Source organism: Eleutherodactylus coqui, chromosome 2 (genome assembly GCF_035609145.1).
Source record: "Eleutherodactylus coqui strain aEleCoq1 chromosome 2, aEleCoq1.hap1, whole genome shotgun sequence".
Taxonomy (NCBI): Eukaryota; Metazoa; Chordata; class Amphibia; order Anura; family Eleutherodactylidae; genus Eleutherodactylus; species Eleutherodactylus coqui.
This window is the reverse complement of record NC_089838.1, coordinates 72871983-72884945: the sequence shown is the minus strand read 5'-3', so window position 1 is coordinate 72884945 and position 12963 is coordinate 72871983. Positions and strand designations below refer to the sequence as shown.

Genomic DNA, 12963 nt, shown 5'->3' with positions numbered 1-12963 from the left:
GAATACTTGAGCGAGTCAGTCACCAAGAGTGCTACCAATGGGTATCATATTTTCAAAACATTCGTTGACACTCCAATGCAATTTTTCATAAGATCGTACTTAATTTGCATTGTTTTCTCATCAAGAGAAACATGTTAGCATTTGCAAGCTACGAGCTGCGCACCAAATGTGAGGACTGGTAATAAATATAATCTGATTTTGCAAACGTTCTACACATTAAGTATTAGAATGTCCTAATCATCAGCGAATGCAAGGATGTCAGGCTGGCCCCAGGGAGATGTGATATTCCTTAGCAATACAGAGATGCCTGGGACAGAGCAGCTCTTCTAGTGGGACCTACGGTATGAATTGTGTTTTATGGCCTTACTGTTCTCATAAATTTCACTTATGTATTATTTACCCATTTACCGCTTGGGGCTTCTGCACAGCATTCTGGGAAGCATTCTGTGCCCTCTGTGTCATTAAAGTCATTGACTGTAGAAATCAAACTGCAGAAGGCTGTGTGTGAAATGTATTTCAGGTGATGGATGCCAAGTAAACAGAAAGTGACCAGATATGAATGCATCTGTAAAGCCAAACCTAATTCCTCAGAGTCTTGATTTTTTTTTCTATTTTTATTTTCTGTTGCTTCTATGGCACCGACATATTCTGCAGCGCACACAATTACAATCTACATTTCTTCTCGCACACACAGGCGGTTCAATTTCACTGTAAGACCATTAACTTACAGGAAAGATGCAAACACAGGGCGAACATGCAAACTTCATGCAGATGTTGTCCTTGGTGGGGTTAAACCCTGGAAACTGCTTAAAGGGGCACTAACTTTTCAGACAACGTCTGCTCATCTACTAGCTTGTGTTAGTCTCATCATTTCTGTAATATACTTGCATTCAAAATTTTCTTGCTTTACCACTGTAAATCACATTTGAAGTGATCGCCACTAGGGCTTCCCTTTCAGTTTCTCTGCAATCCACTCCCTGTCCTTGGGTACAGAGCTTTCATAGTAACGAGAACACAGGGATGTTTCCATATTAACAGGAGAGTCTATCTTCACAGGCAACTCCTTTGTACTTACAGGCTGACAGATCTGCAGACATTGTGATCTTGATCTCTATAGTCTCCATTTCTCCTGCTATTACAGCATGTGGGTGTTTGCCTGTGTGTGCAGACATTATTATTGTGCGTTTACTAACTATTTGGCCAGAATATCTCTAAGTGCCTGATCCTCCTGGGAAAATAGAGGGGCGGGCATTCCGACACTGCCTTCCTGCTGATTGGAGCACAATGCAGCATGAGAAGTCAGGGCAAGGAAGTGCAGGACAGTGAACTACTAGCAGTATGATAGGCTTGCCCAGACACACTCTTCCTGAAAGAGGATTGTAAACTGCAGAACAGCAGAAACATGGGGAAGATCACCTGAAAATCAGAACTTACGAACACGAAACAATGCAGACAGTAGCAAATGAGAGGGAAAAGGAGAACCTGGTATATTTTAGAAAACTTGTTGAAACTCAGATGCTGCTTGTGATGGTCCAAATTTTTATATACATGTGTTATCCCACACAAGTAAATAAATGGTTGTCAGCAAATAGGATTTGTTGCCAAATTTTTGGTACAGGCTTCCATAGGTTAGCCTACATTTTATCCAAACAATGCCTGGCGAACAGTAGTTTTTGAATGGACTGAGGACATATTTGGGGCAGGAGAAATAATACAAACACGAAACGAACGTAAATACAGTTTTAATGACTGAGGTAATAGGAATGTTTTATAGAAAATCACTATTGCTTTGTTAAAGGCTGCAAAAAATGATCCCTCAAAGGCTAGCAGTCCGCAGGGCTCTGGTTTACAGTCATCTCATGTAACGTTATTTATAACGTAATAACAAGCTATGTATGAAGTATTGAATTCACTAAATATGACCCTGGTTGAATGATTTGTATGTAAGTGCATACAAAAAGGAAATCCCTAAATATAAATCATAGATGTTAAATGGTCAATAGCAATATTGCTCCTTCTTCAGATAAGTAATTTATATGTTCTATATTATTCAAGTCAATTTCCAGTGAATTGATATTAAGTGGCTGCTGGGTTGAAATGGTAGTTACTCAACTGTGTATCAGTGTGACTTATAAGACCTTTATCATCACTGGCTTCCTTCCCAGAATTTCCTTTTGGCCTCTCCTTAACTGTAATTATATTTATTTTAGTACTTTATTACTTAGTATATCTTATTATTTCTCAGTCTACACATGCTTAATTTTTAAACTCCAATAGCTTGCAACCACCGCATATAAAGCTGTACGGTATTTATCTATATCCTTGTACTTATTTATAGGTTAATAAATGACTGTTTAGTCTCGGTGTCTTTAGCTTGGTAGTCTAAGGCATATTATAGCTTGCTGGGTTGATACGGAAATACATAGAGTTGCAGTGCATTATTCAAACTATTGCATTATATATGTTTCAAGAGAAACCACAGAAAAACAACATTGTCATTAATATTGCGGTGATTGTGTAGAGTTGTTTATAAGTAGCTGTTTTATGTAGAGAGCATTTTAATATCATTTATAAGGACAAAGAATATAAGCAGACTCATAAGTTTGGTCTATTTTTCCGCATTTAATGGTTCAGTACACTGGTTGCCAAATTACTGCTTGAAATTAGTTTTCGACTTGGTTGGTGTTATATCCGTTCTGAGTGTAATGCACATCATGCTGGAAATAGCAGATATCCAGCAACAACTGACAAACACCAAAACACTTAAAATACCAAAATGCATAAGCAGATGGAATAGTTGAAGTACGTACGAGGTATTCGTTCATATTTTGGCCAAGGTACTTAAGCTCACAAGCCCACGACAAGGGTCCTCGTTGTCTTGTGAGTTTTTACTCTAACAAGGCAACTTAAATTCCAGGGAGTCCTGCCTGTAAGCGGGGTGATCACCCCAATAGGGACGGCCCTATGCTGGAATTCAGGGGCCAGGCTCGCCATAGATGATAAACGGCATACAAGCAGAACAGTACACTCTTCACACCAACAGACACAGGAATCCCACCCAGAACCTCATGCATGTAGCAACACAAAGTAGTGTTTCATTAATAGAGTGGTATGATAACTTATAGGCTGCTATCTTGAAAACTGTTAGTTTTCCCACTGTATTGTCTTACAACATGCTAGGGTTACTGGCCAGACCACCTTTTAATCCCAATAATTTTTAAGTTTTGCACCTGACCACTGCTGGAGCTGTCGTGCATAAGTGATCAATTTGCATTGCAGTATATAGAAAGTATAGAAAGTGTATGACCTGGCAGATTTGCTGAATGTCGAATGACGTTTCCGATCCACATGTCTCCTTGAACATGAACAGGAAAAAGTTCTAATTGACTTTTCTTATATCTAAATAACTTATCTATGATTTTACTAGGAACTACAGTATATTATATTAAAGGCTAAGGACTTATTTAAACACTTTTTTCTTGCTGCATTTCATGTTGTTTTATAAATAAAAGAAATGTACAATTAATTTATTTTGACAACTTTCCTCCATTTGGCTTTTACAGCTTTGCATGTAATAAAATATACAGAATATGCACAATCCCTTGTACTCTCTGACAGCTCTTTCTATAGCCTTCCCTTCTGAAAGCTAATTTAAGCTCAAATCATATTTCATTATTTATGTATATATATATTTATTAGGGGCGATTTTTAAAAAACAATTACTAATCTTTTTATTTATAAAAGTACATGCAATGCATTAAACTATTGAAGGCCTAGCCTCAGAAAAGGTCATCAATAGTAGATCGGTGGGGGTCCGTGGAGCTGAACCTTAACTAATCAGCTGTTTTGCACTGACCTGATTTCTGCAGGAAGCAGACATCTCTATTCCCACTGCAGTGGCCAAGCTTGGTATTTTCAGGAAACTTGACCTGAAATACCAAGCCAGGCCATTGCAGCTTCCCGCAGAAATCAGGTCAGTGCATAAGCTGATCAGTGGGTCCCTGAATCTGCACTTCTGCTGATCTACTATTAATGACTGATATCCTGATAGGATATCAATAGTTTACAACTGGACAACCCCTTTAAAAAAAAAAAGTCGACAAAGGTGATTATAGCCTTTAATTTATCATCTATATCAATACATTAATTTCTTTAGTCTACATATTGTTTGACAGTTCATTCCTAATCATGATAATAATAGTTTGTTAGCTCCATAATGCACTTAGCTAAATGTCTGATACAGGAAATAAAGCATAAACTGTTAATAATATGAATTTCTCCTATTATTCCAGGCCCGACAAATCATCTTAGCCAGTCAACACTTCGGCCTCCTCTTCCTCCTCCTCACAATCACACTCTCTCTCATCACCACTCTTCTGCCAATTCTCTAAATAAGAACTCCTTGACCAACCGAAGAAACCAGATTCATGCACCAGCACCGGCTCCGAATGATATGGCCACAACTCCAGAATCAGTTCAGCTTCAAGACAGCTGGGTACTCAACAGCAATGTTCCACTGGAAACCAGGTACAGTGTGCCTCCTAGAATAAGGTACAAATCAAGGTTTATTTTTTTATTTGTTTTTTATAAATCATTTAGGTGGTATTGTACTGTATTTATTATATGACCTGAGAACATAAAAAACAGAACCAGAATCCATCCAGCCATTGATTTAACATGTCACAGAGGGCTAAGGCAGCAGAAATGCAGTCCTAAATGCTCGCTCACGACCTGAAGGTTGCCAGTTCAATCCCTGCAAGGTTGAGGTAGCCGGCTCAAGGCTGACTCAGCCTTTCATCTTTCCGAGGTCGGTAAAATGCATACCCATCTTACTGAGGGGTAATAAATAAATCACCTGAAAGTGCTGTGGATTAAGTTGGCGCTATACAAATAACAGGATAATCTATCAATTTTGCAAATGTCTTTTCAATGAATACCTGTGTTTTTCTTGACCTCAAAATTCTGGTTTGTGATTTCTTAGAACTCTGTATTGTACCATTCCTCCTTATGTTATTCCTCCTAGAAGTTGATCCATGAACTGTCAAATGGGTGTTACCAGTTTGATATGTGCTGTTACAGAGTCTGACACTGTCCAATCAGTGCTGGCAGTATCAGAATGCTAGCACCCAGTTATCAAATTGTTCCTAAATTCCGAGGAGGAATAACAGAGGAACGGCACAATGCAGAGTTAGAACAAAAGATCTCCTAGAATAGTTATTTCATGGGGAATGCAAGCATTGACTAAAAGAGCCATGTCAGGAGAGCTGGCAGGTTCTCTTTAATTGTATTTAAGCCTAAATCCGTCCAAAACATGTTTGACTGGAAGTAAGCCCAGTCTGTCAATACCCTCAATTCCCTACTAGTCACAGATGTCCAGAAATCTACGTGATGTTTTGTTGGATCCTCCCACTGGAAAGCTGCTTTTTCTGTGCTGGAACCTTTAGAATTGCTTTGTTAGTCAAGAAAGAAAATCTGGATCAACAGTCCTGCAACTCCCATACTATCAATGATTTGTTTTAGGAATTCAGAAAATTAGAATTATTGGTTCAGCATCCTACAGTAAAAGGGAGAGCAACAGCTAAAAAAGGGACTAAGTGTGAACTAGTTTAAGATCTGCTATTAAATATGGTCTGTTATATAGCTGAAGGAATATTATATATGTCCATCACAAGGGGCACAGAGGGGAAGGAATATGAGTGGGAGCAAGTGACTGGACTATTTGCTACAGAGTGTTTACATTATTGTTATAACTGTTTTCTTTTATGCAAGCCCCCACAGAACCATTATTTTGACTTTGTATTACTTTGACAGCTATTTATCTGAATACAAACATGGCCTGTACATGTACCTTGTGGGATGGGTGTGAAGCAGGCTCGGGAGCCACTGCTGTTTGAACAGCTTACATATCGTTGTAACTGCAATAGGTCGTATGTCAAATTTTAGTTTATTGCACCCTGGTGGCCAATCTAGTGAACTACACCAACTGCAATATATCGTATGTCAACAGACCAATGAGAAACCACCATATTGTCTCTCTTTCTATAGGACAAATCAAGATGATGGAGACAAAATGGGAATGCTTTTTGTCTCTCCAGAGTACTTTGATATATTTGACATGCAACCTGTTGCACTACCCTCAATGATATACTGCAAGCAGTCGTAATCGAAGCCAGCTCACACCTAACTGTGGCATGTATGGTATCAGTTAGAGGGGGGTGTCCCCCTTCAACTCACAATCAGCCTCTTGTGATGCATTTACAGGTTGTCATGTTGGCCCTGGGCTTTAGTGAAGGCCCCCAGGCCTGCCATGTATTTAACCATACTAAGCCCTGCCTGTGTCAGAGGTTAATATGTGAGAGTCAAGAGTACAAAATTCTACAATGCTGAAGCATTGCAGTATATTCTAGAAGCAAACAGTTGCATGTCATCTAAGCAGATACTGAAAATACGTAAAATGTAAGGCCGCCTGCACATGGGCGGAAATCCCGCGGTGGGATTTCCCACGGGATTTCCGCCACTGAAAGCCTGCATAGGAGTGCATTACAATACACACTCCTATGCAGACGGCCGCGGTTTGGCCGCGCAAAATCTCGGGCGGCAAACAAACCGCGGCATGTCCTATTTTTGTGCGGGGCTCGCAGAGCCTCGCACAGAATCCTCACATACCTGGTCGCCGTCTCCGGTCTGCGCATGCGCCGGCTGCCCGGCAGCCGGCACATGAAAGAGCCGGGGCCGCCGGGCGCGGGTGAGTACGCGCTCGTCTCTGCAGGCGCTCGGGTCGGGTCCCGCGGCGAGAATTCTCGCCACCAGATCCGACCCGCTCGTCTGCAGGCGGCCTAAGTCAAAAAAAAAAATTTAAATAGAAAAAAAATAAGAATATGTTAAAGTAAAAGATACCTTTCCCATTTTACCAAAAAACAATTGAAACAATAAAAAATAAACATACTGTATATACTCGAGTATTAGCAGACCCGAGTATAAGCCGAGACAATAAGTTTCACCACAAAAAACTGGGAAAACTTATTGACTCGAGTATAAGCCGAGCTATGCTCAAGTATATACTAGGTAAAAAAAAAAAACCTCCATACTCACCTCCCAGCCGGTGTCTGTGCGACAAGCTGCTTGAATTCTCCCCACTGTCATCCCCCGCCGTCCTCTCTGCTTGGCTCTGTCAGTGCTGTGTAAGTAAGCGCTGTGATTGGATAAAGCACCAGCCAATCACAGCTGGCGCTTGATCCAACACAGCGCTTACTTACACAGCACTGACGGCAGGGGATTTGAAAGCCGAGCAGGGAGATGACAGCCGGGAGAATTCTAAAGCAGCTTGATTGGCAGTGAATGATCGAGCAATGGCTGTGATTGGCTGACGCTCGATCCAATCACAGCCCTTACTTACACAGCGCTGACGGCGGGGGATGACAGAGCCGAGCAAAAAGGACGGCGGGGGATGACATCGGAGAGAATTCAAGCAGCCTGCCGCACTTCCGCCGGGGACACAGACGCTGGTTGGGAGGTGAGTATGGAGGTTTTTTTTAAGCCTTCCCTCACTCGAGTATAAGCCGAGGGGGACATTTTAGCACAAAAAAATGTTCTGAAAAACGAGGCTTATACTCGAGTATATACAGTAATTGGTCTTTCTGCATCCAAAAAAGCTTGAACTAGCAAAGAATGGCATTGTTTATCTAACATGGTGGACACTGTAAAAAAAGATAAAAAAGATGCCTAATGCGAAAATCATGTTTTTAGTCACCATGTCTCTCAATAAAAATTGAATAAAAAGTAATCAAAAATCATAGCAATAAGTAGCAGAGACATAAAAAAACTGTTAAAAATCAAGTAAACAAAGTCCTTTCATAATGGTACTGACCCATAGAATGAAGTTAACATGCCATTTTTACCCTGCTATGAATCCCGCAAAGGCAAAATCCTCCAAAAATGGTCCATTTGCAGTTTTATTCCATTTTACCCCAATTAAAAAAAAAACTTTTAAAACTCTTCCAGTACATAATATGGGGTATGCAATGGTACCATTAAAAAATACAACTTGTCCCCGAGAAAACAAGCACATACAGCTATAATGACAGAAAACAAAAAAAAAAATAGCTTTTGGAACGCAGGGATAAAAACGAAAATGCAAAAAATGTCTGTCATTTAAAGGGTTAAAATTGGCTCTCTTCCCCCCCAGATTGATTGGAAATGTCTGAGATAGGCTTCAAGATTTGGAGCTAGAAATTGCTCTATCAAGTCAGGCAGGTTTTGCCATATTTTATTAGAATTTTCAGGGAAAGGTTAAAGGTATCTTCAACCCAACTTTGGTGCAATAAATCTTCGGATGACTCGGTCTGCGCCCCCAGAGACTGTTTTGACAGAATGCATTTTTAAAGCTTGGAAATGGACTTTATTCCCTTGGAGTATGCTGCAATGCTGAATAGAATCCCCTAATATAAAGATCTTTGCTGATTTCCAGCATACTTTCAGCATCCAATATTTTTCACATGATTATTTCGGCTGCATTGCATTGTGCAGGTTATAACAGGTAGAAATAAGCCATCAAAACACTTTCACAGATGAATTGGCCACACTAAGTAATCTGTATTGTTGTATATTGAGGCGACCCTCCAATCCGCAGGTCAATTTTCATAATACTGTCAGTCAGGGGCTGAGTAGCAAGGCATTCTATTTATTTCTATGGAAATCACAATAGCAGGAAAAAAACAAACTATTTTACAGTAGTCGATATGGCCACAAGGATGACTTCAGATTATTGCTTCCCCACATTGGGCATTTTTGGGGGGGGGGTTCTACATGTTACTCTCAATGCAGTGCAAAGCTGAGTTCCCAGCCCCAATACTGGAGTTTTGCTTTAATAAAACTCACATTCAGAACCAAATACAATAGCTATGAGAATTCAGAGGTTTTCATAGCAAATATGAGGAGCTCTGACTAATGATGAGTCCTGCTTCAGGTAGTTATCTGGGAAGAATATAGTTTTAGATCAGGGGTGCACAAACTCTTCCATTGCAAGAGCCAAATTGTCATACTGAACCACTCACAAGGGCCACAAGGAAATTTGAAGGGCTATGCTCATCTGAGACATACATGGTATATCGAAAGCAGAGGCTTCAGGCCTCATTCACATGGGTGACACAGTTTTGCTGTGCACAGGCTTTGTAGCCCATGTTTACCTATGGAGCCTTCCACTCAATTGCATTGCATGAAAACGCAATTTTCATGTGGTGCGATGCAACTTTGACAGTAGAAAATCCTACTGTTAACCCTTTCCAATCCAATTTGTATCCTGGTTTTTCTAGGGGGCTTACTCTTTCTCTGCCATTATACAATGGTGCTATCTGCTGGCTAAAGCCAGTACTGCATGAGGTGACAGGTTGGATAGGCTACGACAGCAGAGAGGCTGGCAATATACAGTAAGTGACCCCTAACTATGTGTCCTCCAACATCAGAGCTGTACAGCCTTAAATCATAATGTCTTTAGACGTCAGACAGTGGATTTGAAAAGATTAAAGCCCTAATCTAAGCCCTAACTGCAGGAAAAAAATGTAAAAAACAGTATACATCATTTTAGAAGTGCTGTCAGCCCAGCCGCGATCTTCTCCTCGGTTCCCGATACTATTCTCCTTCATCTATTCTGGCCGGGGATTGAAAAATCCCCGCCTCCTGAAACTGCTCGCTGTGATTGGCTGATGCTTAGCACAGCCAGTGCTCGATGAACCAATCACAACCATTCATCAAGCGCTGGCCTTGATTCTTTAAGCGTCCGCCAATCACAGACAGTGCTTCCAGGAGGCAGGGATTTTTCAATTCCCAGCCAAAAGAGATTAAAAAGACCAGTGCCGGGGACCAGGAAGAAGCTGCAGCCGAGACCTGGACAGAGCTTCTGGGTGAAGTGTATTTATTTATTTTTTTGCAGTTAGGGCTTATTTTCAGGGTAGCGCTTATATTTCAAGGCTTCCCCCCCTAAAAATCCTTGCATGTGGTGCTACAAAGTTGTGCGACTTTGTAGCATCACATGCGACTTTGTAGTGCAACCGAATTGCTGTGACAAGACGCAGCAATATCAAATGGACCAGTGATGCGATATATCGCTGTGATCTTCTCGTGCTGATGCTGTGTCACCTGTGTGAAGGAGGCCCTAATCCCATGCCATATTTCTGCTATCAGGCAGGAATTAAAGCCTAGAACCAAGTGCAGCTTCATTTGCAATTTTGTAGCCTGCGGCTGTCATTCCATAGTACAGTACTACAAAGGTCGAAGTGTAGCCTTATCCTTAGAATATATTAATATAGGGCAGTCTGGATTCGGTCAAAATCTGAGAGCGCTCTCTTGTCGTGGTTGCACATTTTGCAGTAAAAACGCACACAGTTTTGCCAAAGCACTTTTTGGCACCGGTCCGCAGCAGGCTTCTTACCGTCTACTGAAAGGCTGAAGTCTGATGTGGATCCTTCTGAAAATCTACATTAAAATCCACATTGACGGTGCAGATTTTGAGGTGGATGTTGACACGGAAATTACGTACGGGCCTAAGGGTGTCACACACTAAAAATGGTGTCACATCCATTGCCATTTTTACCATGTTTAGGATAAAAAGAAAGAAAATCAAGAATCATTCTTAAATTTGTTTTTCTTTTGGATAGGCCCACTTCTGAAACTTTTGCACTGGGCACACCAATGTATTAAAATGGCCTTGACATGTTGGTTTGGTAGGGGCACACAGAATGATACAGTCGGCCGTATGTGGCCCCGGGGTTCAGGTTGAGCACATGTGCTTTTGAGCCTTTATTTTTAAACAGGCGCAGGACTTGTGAAAAAAAACCTGCAAAATTTTGAATCCAAAAAGTATTTTACACTTTTACACAGTTTGAAGAAACTTTACTTGTACCGTATATGAAAGAATTGCTCAAACAGCAACTTTGCAAAGAATAAACTTTGCAGTTTACCTTATTAAAAACATCAATGTCTGCAAAGGAAATTGTGTCAGCCAAGTGCATTTCCTACAAAGTTTACATAGTTTCAATGTAAAATTGCAGCGTGCATTGCATATTTGGGGTAGATACCAAAATGGATATAATTTAAGCCAAATTGTTAAGAAAATTCCTATTTGGCCATTTAGCCCACTTTAACCATAGAAATAACATTCCTGTTCATGTCTGTGCCCAGCTGTAGTGTTACTACTGAAACAATTACAGCCGAAGATTAACTTCGGTGGTCACATATTCCGGTGTCAGGATGTCATGGTGGTTGCAGGCAAGAAGTAAGGAGCAACGGGGGACTGGGCACAGTTCAAACTGCAACATTGGAGGCAGAGGTGTAACTTGAAACTCCTGGGCCCCAATGCAAAACCTGTAACAGGGCCCCCAAATATAATGCTTTATACAAAGTACTGGGCTCCCTATATAATAATAATAATAATAATAATAATCTTTATTTGTATAGCGCCAACTTATTCCGCAGCGCTATATGGATAAGAGAGGCCTTATGAGGCCCCTAAGTCTCCTGGGCCCGGGTGCAACTGCATCCTCTACATCCCCTTTAGTTACGCCCCTGAGGATTGGGTGAGATGCCTTCTTTTAGGTTTGTACAACAGACTCAACACGTTTTTTTTTCCTCCAGACAACCCCTTTAATTGTTACATGTTGTGTAAAGTGGATCTCAAAGTTTGGATCTCCTATCATTTTCTCTACTGTGTCATGTAGGAGCGCCTCACATGAGATATCACGAATGAAAGTACTAGTTTAATAGGCTCTATTGCTGTGATCTAGCAATAAGATTCTTCTCCTTTCTCAGAATCAGCAGGGATATTTCAAACATAAAGTCATGTGACATTGAAATACTGGAGGGGAAAATGCAGGCTTTGTAAAATAACTTTTTAAAAGTACTTTGAAGTAAGAGTACTGAGGATTGCACCAATTTCAATCGTGTCTAAAAATCAATGTAGGTTGTAATCATATGCATGAATGGAATACTAGCGCCTTGGCATCATGTGGAATGCAGAGAAGGTGTAAAGTCACAGCTCTTTGGGTAGAGGAGATTTGCATTCTGCGCTGTCTTTGGTGTGGCCTGCTTTCAGTATATCACACACTGGATTAGTATAGCAATAATGAGCTGCTGTGCACTAGACGCATTTGAGAAGTGTTCCTCCTGTGGCATGGCATTTAGGAGTTCCTGGAAAACATTAATTGAAACCCTTAATTACCTGAGTGACATTGCAATCTGTAATGACAAGTGCACCTGCAACTTTTGTTTTTCTCTGTGTAAAGACAAAAAAACACCTTGCAGAAATTGAAGCTGCTCTATCCCAGATTCTCAGCCCTGAAATATCATTAAACTTTACTCTATACAATGCTAATTATGGCTTTGTTCATTTTAAACTCCAATTCACCTTTTCCCCCTTTGCGTGTATTCACATGGAGCCGCAGCGTTACCGTTATGGTAAAAAAAACGCACGCAAATGCATTCTTTTTTTTTTGTTGTGGTTAATTATCTATGGAATCAAGAATCAAAGTAAATATTTTTCTATAGTTTAAGGGCTCAATCACATGGCTGTATGCTGGTTTGGGTAGCGTTAATACGCTGCGTACGTATGCGACCAAAAATCAGAATTGTCTGCTTTTCTCAGCCATTCGGGTATTTGTACACATATATAAATGCCTGCAATAAAGTTACACGCCCGACAAACAACACAGAAAGGCCCAATGATTTGCTGCACAAATACGTATATGCAGGTTTACACTGACCTATTCACTTCAATGGCCTATATCGGTACGTAATACACACCGAAATAGGACATGCTGATTTTTTATTTTTTTTTGTACACGAACTAAGTATGATGACCATTACACAATGGATGAATACTCCCTTAGGAGTTATTCACAAGTTATGAGGATTGGTATGGTTTTTTGTCATGATCTTTGCAAAAATACAATGGTTATAACTAGAGATGAGCGA

The 12963-nt window shown here is 40.6% G+C and overlaps 1 protein-coding gene across 8 annotated transcripts in view; it reads left to right on the top strand.

Moving 5' to 3' along the window:
• Window positions 1-12963, top strand: part of TENM2 (teneurin transmembrane protein 2) — a 1550877-nt gene that overhangs the window by 1024457 nt on the left and 513457 nt on the right. For 5 of the 8 annotated variants that reach the window (XM_066591125.1, XM_066591120.1, XM_066591121.1 and 2 more), the window contains exon 5: window positions 4312-4527. In XM_066591125.1, coding sequence (XP_066447222.1) covers window positions 4312-4527 — 216 coding nt within the window. Of the gene's footprint in view, window positions 1-4292; window positions 4528-12963 lie in introns of all 8 variants that reach the window. The other 3 variants (XM_066591118.1, XM_066591117.1, XM_066591116.1) reach the window with 1 other exon arrangement.